Source organism: Pisolithus orientalis (assembly GCF_024613125.1).
Source record: "Pisolithus orientalis strain OTSU chromosome Unknown F5J12scaffold_13, whole genome shotgun sequence".
Taxonomy (NCBI): Eukaryota; Fungi; Basidiomycota; class Agaricomycetes; order Boletales; family Pisolithaceae; genus Pisolithus; species Pisolithus orientalis.
Genome location: NW_026260794.1, coordinates 653,907 through 666,672, shown reverse-complemented (window position 1 = coordinate 666,672; position 12,766 = coordinate 653,907). Strand labels below are relative to the sequence as shown.

General features: G+C 51.1%; 6 protein-coding genes across 6 annotated transcripts; 4 read left to right on the top strand and 2 right to left on the bottom strand.

Annotated features, from left to right (window-relative positions):
* The first annotated feature begins 327 nt into the window (after window positions 1-327).
* F5J12DRAFT_87152 (ribosomal protein S5 domain 2-type protein) lies at window positions 328-1,414 on the top strand. The gene is made up of 2 exons (XM_051747121.1): window positions 328-821; window positions 885-1,414. The coding sequence occupies exons 1-2, from the start codon at window positions 457-459 to the stop codon at window positions 1,243-1,245; spliced, it is 726 nt and encodes a 241-aa protein (XP_051600293.1). The 5' UTR covers window positions 328-456; the 3' UTR covers window positions 1,246-1,414.
* F5J12DRAFT_830136 (uncharacterized protein) lies at window positions 1,145-2,093 on the bottom strand. Its single transcript, XM_051745692.1, has 3 exons — window positions 1,665-2,093; window positions 1,499-1,614; window positions 1,145-1,336 (listed from the first exon to the last, which is right to left on the bottom strand). Exons 1-2 carry the CDS (start codon window positions 2,079-2,081, stop codon window positions 1,504-1,506), a joined length of 528 nt encoding a protein of 175 aa, XP_051600292.1. The 5' UTR covers window positions 2,082-2,093; the 3' UTR covers window positions 1,145-1,336; window positions 1,499-1,503.
* On the top strand, window positions 2,094-3,735 carry F5J12DRAFT_830133 (uncharacterized protein). The gene is made up of 4 exons (XM_051745691.1): window positions 2,094-2,420; window positions 2,470-2,752; window positions 2,800-3,399; window positions 3,440-3,735. Exons 1-4 carry the CDS (start codon window positions 2,127-2,129, stop codon window positions 3,562-3,564), a joined length of 1,302 nt encoding a protein of 433 aa, XP_051600291.1. The 5' UTR covers window positions 2,094-2,126; the 3' UTR covers window positions 3,565-3,735.
* F5J12DRAFT_830107 (acyl-CoA dehydrogenase NM domain-like protein) lies at window positions 3,725-5,991 on the top strand. Its single transcript, XM_051745690.1, has 15 exons — window positions 3,725-3,920; window positions 3,982-4,010; window positions 4,063-4,112; window positions 4,176-4,200; window positions 4,257-4,299; window positions 4,358-4,481; window positions 4,532-4,641; window positions 4,701-4,726; window positions 4,780-4,898; window positions 4,952-5,018; window positions 5,072-5,232; window positions 5,280-5,588; window positions 5,644-5,696; window positions 5,746-5,753; window positions 5,817-5,991. Exons 1-15 carry the CDS (start codon window positions 3,815-3,817, stop codon window positions 5,874-5,876), a joined length of 1,290 nt encoding a protein of 429 aa, XP_051600290.1. The 5' UTR covers window positions 3,725-3,814; the 3' UTR covers window positions 5,877-5,991.
* A 665-nt stretch (window positions 5,992-6,656) lies between these two features.
* Window positions 6,657-9,365, bottom strand: F5J12DRAFT_938590 (uncharacterized protein; the record flags this gene model as incomplete). The annotated part of the gene is made up of 12 exons (XM_051749653.1): window positions 8,674-9,365; window positions 8,234-8,618; window positions 8,038-8,120; window positions 7,950-7,989; window positions 7,636-7,897; window positions 7,483-7,575; window positions 7,305-7,429; window positions 7,234-7,254; window positions 7,013-7,184; window positions 6,910-6,963; window positions 6,834-6,860; window positions 6,657-6,765 (listed from the first exon to the last, which is right to left on the bottom strand). Exons 1-12 carry the CDS (start codon window positions 9,040-9,042, stop codon window positions 6,657-6,659), a joined length of 1,740 nt encoding a protein of 579 aa, XP_051600289.1. The 5' UTR covers window positions 9,043-9,365.
* A 793-nt stretch (window positions 9,366-10,158) lies between these two features.
* F5J12DRAFT_830043 (uncharacterized protein) lies at window positions 10,159-12,731 on the top strand. Its single transcript, XM_051745689.1, has 4 exons — window positions 10,159-11,400; window positions 11,463-11,724; window positions 11,772-11,991; window positions 12,017-12,731. Exons 1-4 carry the CDS (start codon window positions 10,568-10,570, stop codon window positions 12,469-12,471), a joined length of 1,770 nt encoding a protein of 589 aa, XP_051600288.1. The 5' UTR covers window positions 10,159-10,567; the 3' UTR covers window positions 12,472-12,731.
* The last annotated feature ends 35 nt before the right edge of the window (window positions 12,732-12,766 follow it).

Here is a 12,766-nt window from a genome sequence, read left to right as displayed (position 1 = left end):
ATTTGCATTTAGGTTTACTCTTCGCCGGAATAATTCCGGATCAATCGTTTCCGCGACGACTGCCGGTGGCGTACTCTGGCTGGACGAAGACGGAAAAGAGTGACTTGGTGGCGTCGAGTGATGCTGATCTCATGTGGAAATGGAAGTCCGGTCCGCCTGCAGTTACGGCAGAACTATGGGGTTCCGCGATCGGTTAAGATCGCAGCTTGAACAGGAGAAAGTGGTCGTGCAGTTACCACCCTCAATTAATTTGTTCTAGCTCGAGACTGGTCACCGGAAGCACATTTGCATGTGCTCGTCGCCTTGGAAAGAGACGGTCCGTTGGTGCCGTTCAAATTAGCCTATACCGTGAAGCTGCGAATAAAGAGAAAACCATTTGGAGTTGAAGATGCGCTCCTCGTCGTGTGGTGGCGCAAGTCGTAATTACTGCGCAGTGGCGGTCAGTGTCCGACGACCATGTCGAAATTGGATACGTTCGTCCGATCGTCCCGACCTACTCCAGTAGTCGTTGCCACGTCGCAAGAGATTCGAGACCGTGGGTCAATCTTCGTCGGGAGTGTCTACCGGGCAACCAGCCCGGAAGAGGCCCAAGCTGCACTGCACTACCATAAGCACGTCATACACGCGGGGAAAGACGTCTATGAGATCTCTGCGTGGAGGTGTATGGTTCTCAAATCAGGTCATACTGGTTTAGCGGGACCGGACGATTTTGAGCTACGAACGGGATTTGACGATGGCGGAGAGCAGTGGGCCGGGAGTAGAGTACTCAAGACTATGCAAACAGAGGGGGTCATCGATGCCATCGTCATCGTTAGTCGATGGTTTGTCAAAAAAAAAAAGAAGTCTCGATCGCTTTTGCTGACTTGGTGGACCGCGGTATGTAGGTTCGGAGGAACGCTACTGGGCCCAACACGATTCAGACACATCGAGACCTGCACAAGCGAAGTATGCCGCAAATTCAACAAGGCAGTTGAGATGGACGAATCCATCCAAACACTATCCACACTAGACGACATCTTGGCTACCCTCAGGGAAGAGCTCAATGCCCTCAAGTCGGGGTCTAGCAGCACTTCTGAAACAACCACTGATACAGGCGGAAGACAGGCAATGAACAAAGTCCACGACTACAGTGCTGTACGGGATGCTCTGGATCTTTCCAAAGCAAAGCGGCTCATTCATGCAAGAGAAAGTGCTATTCAGGCCGTGAAATCGTTGATTGCCAAGCAAAAGGGTGGGGACAAATGATAAAAGCACACAAGCATATTTACAGCTGGATACATGTTCCACTGCACTGCATTCCAACTCCACAGATTTGACGGTCCGTCTTGCGAGAGGCCTGTAAAAATTTCAGTTTCATTGCGACGTCTCAAATGTAGAGCAAGTATTGTCAGAGGTGCAAAATTGGCTGTATGCTCTGCCGTTCGTCAGTGCCTACAGGCTACGACTGGGGCGGCAAGCGAAATCATCATTAAAAAAATGACGTAGAAAAATCACTTACAAGGATCAGTTCTTCCTGAAGAACTTGACAGCCCTCAGGCGGATAGGATCGAGCACACGCCTCGAGAACGAAGGGGACAGGTATAATGAGAGGCCAATACGAACGGGGAGTAATACCTGGGCCGGGCTTTAGTCGTGGAGTTATGAAAACGGAACGGACAAATTACCTTGACCATTGCATACGCGAGGACCGCATTGGCAACATCTCCAGCTATGACACTGGAGACTCGACGGGGTTGGATATCGTCGGCTGCGGAAACAGGTGGTTGACCTTTAGAAAAGCCAAAAACGCCATAACGGCGCCCAACACGCTCGGCCCATCGCTCCCCTTCACCAACCCACTGTGTTAGATGATCATTCAACCAAGATGGTTCATGGCGAACTGCGTTGCTGTGAACGAACCGGCCAACGACACGTTCACCAAGGCCCAACTGCCTCGAGGCGAAGAAAATGCCAGCCAGAGGGATGATTGCAGTTAATTCATGAAGAACAGCGAAAGAAAGGATGAGAGACGGCAACGGCGTGCCCGTCCTCGCCGACAGAGATGTCAGAGCGTTGTGGTAGGACTGACGAAGAGTTGGCATTGAAAACTTTTCACTGACTAGCGCATTACATAAGACGACCAGACCATGCTAGCCAGCGTCCGTCGACCCGCCGCTCGCATTGTCACCCAGCGACACAGATATACACCAGCTGGTGGTGCGCCAAACGATGGCGGGCATGGCCAGCGGCCTCAATCAGAACCCCGTTTCACCATAGACGACCGTGGACGTCAAGTATGGGTTAGCAAGAGCGCCGATCGGCCAAAGCGGGTCATTCAGCTCCGGTTTGCCTACGTCCCTGAATCTATGGTAGATGCGCTCTCTGCCATACGTGAGGTCGAGCGCAATTTCGGCCGTATCCGAGATTACCGTCCTTTGCGAGTGGGTGATTGTTGCATATCTACTGTCTACTGACTCACCTCAAAAGTAGGACGCCGACCGCCCCTCAGAATATCAGGCAATATTCTGGGCAGCTTTTGAGTCCCCCGAGTCCTTCAAACTTGTCCCTCCTTCTGGAATTACTCTTAAAGTTCCCGTCTCTGCTCGGGAGAATCAGGAGGGTGGACCAGGTCTGACCGACATTCTCGGTCTGCTGGAACCTCGAGAAAGAGGCAGACTTGATCATCCTGCCACTCCGCTTTTCAAAAATTCCGACAAAGACAAGTCTGATGATACCGTTCGGACAATTGACGTCGAAGTCCGTCGGGTCACAGGTACGTCCCTAATCTACACTGAGAACCGTTGACTCAATATCTTCAAGAGACTGAAATTCGCTATCGAAATACGGAGAGGCCTCCAATACGATCAAGGGCTATGAAAGCTGCGATAGGCCACGCCTTCTTAGATTGGGGAGGATTCGCTTCCTTACCACCGCTTTACGAGACCTCCCCTTTCACAAACCCAACGCAGGACCTTAAAGAACCGGGAATGGATAATATGCGGCTTGCCCTTAATAAATGGAGTCAAGTTCTTGACCGGCCAGATCCATCATTCCCGGAAATGCAGACGAAAAGGGAAGAAATTGTTAGGGAGCCACCACCGAGTAGCGAAGATTTTGTTGATGCAGTCGCAAGATTGACCACAGCTGCGAGTTCAGCAAAACGGGCTGGCCAGTCATCCCCAAAGCCGGTCACCGACGTCATCAAACCAACGTCAATTCGGTCAAAAGATGGTTGGGAACCTGTAAAGGACTTTAAAGTTAAACTCAAACAACCTTTACCGAAAACCCCATCCCTCAGCATTTCCGAGGCTCCGAAGCTACCAAAGAAAGAGCGAGTACTTGAACGGGCCCGACGCATAGCTCGTGAACAGGCCCGTGACCGACTGGTTCAACTGAAAAGTGCATCAGGGAATCCCCAAGGTTTCGATGGGCTGGAGGAGGAACCTCGAGAGTGCTTTAGAGACTTCACCGGGCCGAGAGAAGCAATCTGACATTTCGAAGGAAATGGGTGCATCTACAACTGCCCGAGACGAAGAACTAGATACTAAAGAGTCGAAGAAAAAGGGATTTTGGAACTGGCTTTAAGAGTAGATTGGATACTCTGCCGTGTTGTCTCTACCTCTGTCTTTACTCGTAAACTTTATACTGTCCAATAGGTTGTTTTTCTGTCGATTCCCTTGTCAAATTTGAGGCTTTGAGTGAAATGCGGGCGGGTGCTAGCCGGCCCCGCACATTGGTCGTGCGACACGAAGGTTAGGTTCCGTTCCGGGCAGCACTGGTAATTGTATTCCGCCGTCTTGTGTTCTCCCAGCATCCAGCTCTGGGGTTGCAAGTCATGTTGGTCTCGCGCTTACTGTCACCAGGTCGCTCGCTGGCTTGGGCGAGACAGGCATTGCCCAGGGGAAATCGCACGACCATTGGATCCATACAAACACTTCGCGGTAAGTTGCACAGTACAAATGCCACTTGGCGGCGTGTTTATTGTTACGCGTCCCTCTCAAGCTCGAAACTACGCACAGTTTCATCCTCAAGTGCGTGCCATCGTGGCTGAGGCTGAACGAACATAACTGACGCGAAGTCCAGGACCCCCTGAACTTGGACTCCCTACTTACCGAGGAAGAGATTGCCGTACGGTCGGGATATTTCGGAGACTTGCCTAGTGCCTCCTCTTGCTGATCAAAATTTACGCACCCCAGGGACACTGCTCGCGGGTATTGCCAGGCGAGCCCACACCAATTCTCCCGAGAATTAGATCGACTAACTTCGGGTATTTCCAGGAGAACCTCTTGCCTCGCATTCTGGAAGGATGGAGAACGGAGCGTATGAAGCCCTCCTTAATATCTGGTCGTCGTTGCCCATGGTTTGATTGTTATTGCAGAGTTTAATCATGATATCCTGCCTGAAATGGGCGGACTCGGTCTTCTCGGTCCTACTATCCAAGGCTACGGTTGCGCCGGAGTCAGTTACGTGGCATATGGGCTTATTGCTCGAGAGATCGAAAGGTTAGCTGGATCAAAAATGCTATCAATGTTGGCACGTTGACACGATGTAGCGTGGACTCGGGGTACCGCTCGACGGCTTCTGTACAGTCCTCCTTAGTCATGCATCCCATTCACGAATTCGGCACAGAAGCTCAGAAAGAGCGATATTTACCCCGTCTAGGTAAGTGTTACAGACTGTCCCTACCAAGCCAGGCTTTTTGGTAAACAGTATTACCGCAGCAAAGGGAGAAATTATTGGCTGCTTCGTGGGTTTACGACGCAAAAACACTTCTCCTTTGGTTCTCTAAGAGCCTACTAGGGATTAACTGAACCGAATCACGGTTCCGACCCCGCAGGCATGGAAACCAGTGCTGATGAGACAGATGGAGGATTCGTACTAAATGGGATCAAAACCTGGATAACAAATGCCCCCGTAGCGTGTGTACCTGTAGTCCGCCGAGGATTTTTCTCGTTGACAACCCGGCTTCTAGCGACGTTTTCATTGTCTGGGCGCGCTGCAAATGGGATGGAAGAGTCCGTGGGTTCATCCTCGAGAAGGTATGTCTTACAGTACTTATTGAACGTTTGTCTGTCTTACACTTGTCGGCCAGGGTATGAAAGGGCTGGAAGCCCCAGTAATTAAGAACAAAATTGGTTTGAGAGCCTCCCTCACAGGGTCTATATTTATGGACTCGGTTGAGGTTCCTCATGATTCGCTTTTGCCCAAAGGACAGGGTCTCAGTGCCCCATTTTCCTGCCTGAACAATGCTCGGTAGGTCGCACTGCCCAAGGCTGAAGTCCCCGCTGACTTGGAATCAGCTATGGTATCTCATGGGGGGCTATGGGTGCATTAGAGGATTGTGTCAACAGAACACTTAACTATGCTCTTGAGCGTAATCAGTTTAAGCGCCCTTTGGCTTCTTTCCAGCTCGTGCAGAAGAAACTTGTTGATGCTCAGACTGAAGTTGCTCTGGGCTTGTTGGCAAGTTTACAGGTTGGCAGATTAAAGGATGCGGGCAAGGCTGCACCGGAGATGATTAGCATGGTGAAACGCAATAATTGTGGCAAGGCCCTCCAGCATGCGAGGGTGGTCTTGGACATCCTCGGTGGAAATGCATCCTCCGACGAGTAAGTGCACAGTCGCTGACCTGTATTATCCATTACTGGATGAACCTGCATCAAGGTATCACGTTGGTCGACATGCTGCAAACCTGCAGATCGTTAACACCTACGAAGGTAAGTAAATTCTCGTTCGACGGGGCTTCTTTTTGCTGATTTGCCACAGGAACTCATGTGAGTATTTCATCGCTTCTGTTCGCGGGCGCAAGACACTTATGACGACTTCTCATTTCCCAGGACATACACAGCCTTATCCTGGGTAAGGCAATGACTGGTATTCAGGCTTTTGCCAATTAGTTTTGTCCTTCTCATGGCCACTTGCCGTCGCGTGGAACTCGGGACTTGTACACTATGACATTGCAAATTCACACGTTTGACTAGCTCCACGGCGTTGGCTCTTGGAATGTTGGTGAACTGACCAGTGTCAAAGACCTGTCTGGGCGGAAGCGCATTATAAGATCGTGAGGACAGAACCCCAGAGGTGGCCGATACTCCGACGCTTGGCCACCAGGTGAATTACGCCTCCTACCCCCCTGGAAACGGGACTTCATGGTTTTACGTCCTCCCGTCAGAGTTGGGTTTCGACTATTAACGGTTGCTGATATTTGTTATTAGCATCGCGTGGTTGGGAATTTGACTCCCAGTTGTTGATCATTCCATATCTTCACTGTTCTTGCAATCGGCGGACCACAGTCCCTGATGTTTTCCGAAACAAGGGCGGGGGCAGATCCCGCGGAGTTGCGCGAATGAGTAGTTATTCCTCTGTCATATGGATATGGTAGGGCGCCGCTATCAGACCCAGAACTGCAGTACTTGCATATTTTTTAGCCTTCTCTGACCGATGCGTCTAAGCTCGATAGTCCCCATTCCTTCCGGTGCCTTGGAGGATAAGAACGTGCAATCCCATTCGTTAATAAAACCCTCGTTACAATTTCAATTTTGTGAGAACGCTGATAACCTTTGCAGAACAGTAAAGATACGAAGAAACTAAAATTACATGAGGCCCGGGGCTCCGCAAGAGGGTCCGGAACCCCACGGCGAAGGTCGGAATAGGTATTCTTGCAGTAAGATCTCCAACTACACATCTGCATTTCTGAGGGAGGGATGGACATATGCCAACCCGAGTATTTCAAAAACCTCGCGCTCAGACTTGGGGAAGTAAAGTTTGGAGTCGCGACGGCGAGATCTTGCATTGCAACCGAGGGAAGGGCAAGTCATTGCTTGGTTTCCGGCTAGAGACGATGGCCCACTTACATTCCTGATGAATCGAATTTCATTCCTCTAACATGCAGGTTAGCGAGCAAAGAATTTGATGGTAGTCCGTGCATACTTTTGCTGTTTTGCCCAAAGTCGTAGGTCTCTCTGAAACATCGTGGAACCGGTCCTAGAATCGCCTGTATGCTATCTGCAAAAATATTGACGGCTTCACTTACCACCCAACGACAGCAGTCCAAAACACTTCAGGAGTCGCGAAAATGAGATCTACGCGCCGATGAATCCGCCTCCCGCCAGCATTTGAAGGAAGACGGAGTACGATAAGAGCCTTCTCGAGAGAATCCCAGTGGTGTGTACGAAGTGCGTTATGCTCATGGAAGCCGGAAAGGTCTACAGCAGATGAGATTAACTGTGAGATGACATGCTACACCATACGTACGCATTACATGGGTGACAAGGTCTAAGGGAAAATGGTAACTGAACCCTCACCGGAGAAGTAGAGAGACGTACTCCGCTCGTGCAACACTTGAACAAGTTTCTTGGAGAGCCCCTTCACTTCTTTGGACCCCGAATTCCAGTCCGAATGGGTAATTACTATGTCAACGTCATTGCTCTGTGGCTTCCCCCTCCGGTAACTGTACGAGGAGGGGGGAGTAATCTCGGAAGACGGAAGGAAAACTGCACCGACCCGCCGACAATCAAACTTTTACAGTCCTCTTGAATGGATGCCAGCACTTCCATGACGACGCGATTAATTTCTTCCGCCTCCTCGCGTGAGATCCTGCCAACGAGATTAGCCGCTGGTCATCCAGGGCGAACACCCCCGGACCGAAACACTCACAGTTGACCGAAATCGTGTCTAAGAGCCAAGCCGACCTTAATGGATATTTCCGCCGCCACCTCTTCGGTATAGTGCTTGTCTGAGGCAACATGTGACGGGGCCTCTGTGCTCACGTCGCCAGGGGTGACTTCATAGTATCGGTCGAGCTCTTCCAACGTTCGCAAGCCGAGGGCATACAGCTTTCTGGCAGTGTGGGGACCTATCCCGTAAATAGCGGTGAATGCCGACAATGACTGGAAACGTGGGGAAGACAGTATAGTTTCTTCCGGGTCATAATCTCAGAATCAATTAGTTTGGGAGGTTATGGCACTCACGAGCCTCGGCAATTTTTCCAGCTCCGGTGTATTCCTCAATCTATAGGGGCCATAAGGTGTGGCGTAAAGAAGGTCAAATAATGCTCACCATCGACAGGATCTTCTCGCCGAGAAAGGGTAGCTTCGCCACTCCGCTGTGTAACTTTTCCGCGGTGATGGGACTGGGATATGCTGCCATGCTGGTCAGCTCTGGTCCAAAGACGATTCTAAATGCCAACCCTTAATCGTCTACGAAACGATGGTGACATGACTTCCGCACTTTTTCAAGGGAAAAGAAAGGTGACTAACGGCGATCGCCCTAGAATAACTAAGCACACTTCTCTCTTCACCGTCAACAAACCTGCACCGACGTATGACGTCGAGCTCTCGCACAAGACCCTGATTTGGGCAAGAAAGTGGCGATCCTCGCTGACACGAGTAGCGTGAAGTATGATCTAGAGCGGCCGCGTCGCGCGCATCCACAAGTTCCTCGGGATCACGAAAGACTCGAGGTTTCGGCGGCGCGCCCAGCCGTTCGGGTGCGATAACGTCTCCCTGCTTTTGGTCAGGACACAGCCTTGCAGTTTCCTGGCGAAGATTGCGTAGCGCAGCGTAATCGGCACAAGGTAGCAAAAAACCTGATCTAACACTGTTCTGCAGCCACTCCGCCGTGACTATCGGCCTTGATTTCTGGTCAATGATCAAAATAAGCGACGTCATATAGGTCCGACACAAAAATGCCTACGGCAAGCGACGGGTTAACATGCCTCTCCAACCTGGGACGAGTGCGAATCGCCGTGACGATGACGTCGGCTTCCTCGAGGTTTGCACTGAGCTCAACCCTCCGCAGAGTTGCAGGTGAGTGTTCGTCTTTCCCGACACGCAGAAGGCAGTCTTCCACGAGGCAGACTAAACTTTGATATGTGGTTGCGTCAAACTTAACAGATAAGACGTAAATCTTGAGAGGGGAATTATCCGCGCTAGTATTGTCTGTGATATTCCAGGGCGAATTTGATCGTGGACGCTTTAGGTCGTGCCGAAAGTCGCTGTACGAATCACTCGAGTCTTCACCATCGCTCTTAGGAGTGGGCTTGCGAGTTCTTTTAGGAGACATCAGTGTTAGTTGGCTGGCTGTTGACCGCGCCAGGGTTGTGGCGATGGGCGGTTTTGCAGCTCGCTGAAGCACGTATTCGGACCCGTGATGACTGCTTAGTCATAGTGATGACGACCACGTGGCCCCATAGCAGAAAAGTTAAAGTTATGGTTTCCATCAACGTGGTTTATGACCGTCAGGGGGGTTACTTACGGTACGCCAACAACAATCAGAGATCTTAGTTCATCGATGCACACTGATCTCGCCCACGTTATCGACACCCGCAGAGCTTGACGGCGGCACGCGGAGCTCTGTCAAAGGAATATCCGGACTTATTATTAGTATCATTGCCAGTGTGTAGTTTGTGACTCTTATATCATACAGGGGCCTTGATTTTTTTGGCTTTTTTTTACTATGCACTTAGATATTATTCCTGTATGCAGGGCTGCGATGCTCTCTGCCAATAAATATACCCCAGGAAAGTTGACATAGTGCACGTGTTAAAACCTGTCTACCTACCCGGCAATAAGAATCTGTCTTGCAAGCGGACCGGGACTGGAGACAGCAAATTCTCTGTGCTGCGTTGTTGACTTGCAGTGGTGCAAGGTTTATAGAAGTCGGGACACCAGGGGGAAGGATCGCGAACAGAGCGGCCCCACCGGGTGGGGCCCCGCCCCGCCTTCCAAAAAGAGCTGCCGAGGCGCATCGATAAGATGCTTGAGCTTAGTGAGGCATATAATATCCAGCTGCCACAGCAATGTGAAGATTGCATGCAAACAGATCCGCCCGCCCACATACTCACGTCCATTACAACCGAAAGACCACGTGCAGTCAGTTGTCCGCAAGTTCAAATAATGTTCCTGTTCAATAATACTACGACGACCGGTGGGATGTGGTTGATCACTGTTCTCACGGATGAGCTCGGTCCCCAGTATGGACGTTCCCCAGCAGGGTGGTTTACATCTGATGATTGCCGAGGCTGGCAGAACAATTTCATGGTCAACGAAAGCAAATTTCACGAGTATGAGTACTACCCACCTTCCCTGCAACATATGGCCTGTATGATCCTCAAGTTACCGTGAAAGATCGGAGTGAGTTCATTTCCGTAACGGGCTACCTCCTCCGAAATAAGAAGTGTGCGCTTGTTGCTAGAGCGGGGCCATTAAAAATATCGGGATCTATTCCCATGCTCCTTCCATATCCGCCGTTCGCATCAAATAGGAAGAGGTTGTTATGTTTTGCTGTATTTTTTTACTCAGTTGTTGATTGGGGGATGGACTTTCGCGTTTGCCTTCAGTCTGCTCGGTAGCCCCACAGTTACGTAGTCCGCCCGGTTAAATTTCCTCCGAAGGTGTCATCAAGATGGGCTCAACCCGCATCCCTGTCAGTGAATATCTAACTGCTGCCACGCGGCTTGGACAGTTGGTGGCCAATCATAGTACCGGCATCAAATTTATTTCGCTTGCGTAGTGGGGGCGCAATTGTCGGGAAAAGGGCAGCGGCACTGCCATGATGTCAAGATGATCTGGAAAGGTCCGAACTTGTTATGTTCCCTGCATCACCTAGAAGAAATGTTTTGCCTGGTGCGTTCCAAGATAGATCTGATGCGCCCCGTCGGCTCATTCTGGAGTGTATGGCAACTGAGATGCACGTGAGAGCCATATGTTCCAATCTGACCCTGCAAGCTCGATTTGGATGGGTCACCAAGTTCGCAAGGGGACTGTCCCGCAAATGCTATCCTATAAAATGTACGGCCCATGGGGGAACTTCGTTATTCCTTCCCGACCTCGCTATGGCCCCAGCGCTGAAGCCGTTGCTTACCATGCTCCAGAACACCCCCCCTCCGATTATGACTGGGGACTCTTCTTCCCTACCCCAGACGCTGATGACGGATGCTACATGGGACCTACAACAGTCACCATACTCAGCTAACTCGATGGACACCGCCGACTGGGGATACTACACAATGCCGCTTTCACCCCCTACCTCCCTCTCTTCTAACATCAGCGATTCCCCTGAGCCGCCAACTAAAAAGCTGAGGCTGAGTGCCTCACCCGACAGACAACTTGAAGGCGAGCACCAGCGGTGTGTACCTACCCAAAAGGTATTTGACCTTCCGGAAGCACAAGTATCATCAGCGTCTTCGCTTTCTCAACCGATGTCCAACACCAACTCGCTCCTTGCATGCAAGAAGTTTTTTGCCACCACCAATCCTGGAGCGAGAAGGACCCGCGGAACCGGGGAGAGGATTAGTACCAAAGATTTTGTTCCACCAGACGTTTCTGGGCTGAGCAAGCGCGAGGCTCGCCTCGTCAAGAACCGCGCAGCAGCCTTCCTTAGCAGGCAGCGGAAGCGAGAGGAATTCGAGGCTATGGAAGTGTATGTATCTGTTTCCTGCACCACCATTAGTGGTAAACGTCTAACGTACTTTGGAAATCTAGGCGCGTGAGGGAGCTCGAGGACGAAAATGCTCGTCTTCAGCAGCTTGCCCAGAAGGGCAACCAATACGAGGAGCTCCGCTCAGAGATCGAACACTTGCAGGCACAGCTCCAAGCCGCCGAGAAACGCGAGCTCAGTCTATCGATGGAGATTGCGAGGCATTCAAATCCATTAGCAGTGAAGGCAGAAATGGCGGTGGACTGCTTATCTCCTGCTGCGCATTCTCCAGAATCACAGACTTCTCCGAAGACCTTCGGCCTCACGGTAAGGGAAAGTGTCTGGCCGTGTTTCCGACGCTGACAAATAACCAGCGACATATCCTCGCTCGGGCCTTGCCATATCTTCAGTCTCTGTCACCCAAATCCACATTGCCGATTGCCGTGACAGTTCCCCTAGCTGAGATGAGGCCAGGGGAACAACCGTCTGCGGCGTTCTCTCGCAACGATGGCGGTGTCGGTCCAATGCCCCCCTACTCGTTATCCGACTGTCCTCCCCTTGACGCGGAGATTTTACGCGGACTCGACAACGTAGGTCGTTTCCTTCGAACGGTTGGCAGAGGACCGTATGGTACAAATGTCTATCCAATGTAGGCGTCCAGTCAACCGGGTCCACTCGAATCCTGTGTCGCGCGCAAAGGTCGGAGATAAAACCAAGTCATCGTCGCTGGAAACATGGTCAGGGTCAGAGGTTACTCCATATGGGCCACCATTCGAGCTACAACAACTGGCATCGACGCCCTCGTCTCTATCCATGGAGCCGCCGACGCCTGCGCCAAACATCAACAATTTTTGTGGATTTTTGGGATCGAGCGGCCCACTTCCCAGTTCAGATTACCAGGGGCTAATGATGCCATACGTGCAACCGTCATACAGCCACGTCACCGACCAGCCGCCCTTCGACTTGTTCCCCAACTCGTTCGACCATGCCGCAGAAGAGAAAGCGAAATATCACGGGCGGACATTTCCGTCGCATCTCGGTGGCGAAGGGAGTTGGCAGGTTCCAGTCTGCTAAGGACACCCTTTCAGTTTATCTATTCATTCATTTTATTAATTTCCTCTCTCTGCGTGTACGAGTTTCCATGATTGCCATAGGGTCGGGTGGTCCTGTGCAAAAAATCATTGGCAAACCCACTTGAGGTGGCCACGCCACGGTGGTAGCGCACACATAGGATTTTGCCAGCGGCGAAGCACGCCAGAATTCTAGTAGTAGCCGACGGATTTATCATTATCAACACACGATTGTAGCGATGTAGTAATCACAGTGTATAAAAGCCTACTATGGTTGACTCCTAATATCAGCGTCCGGC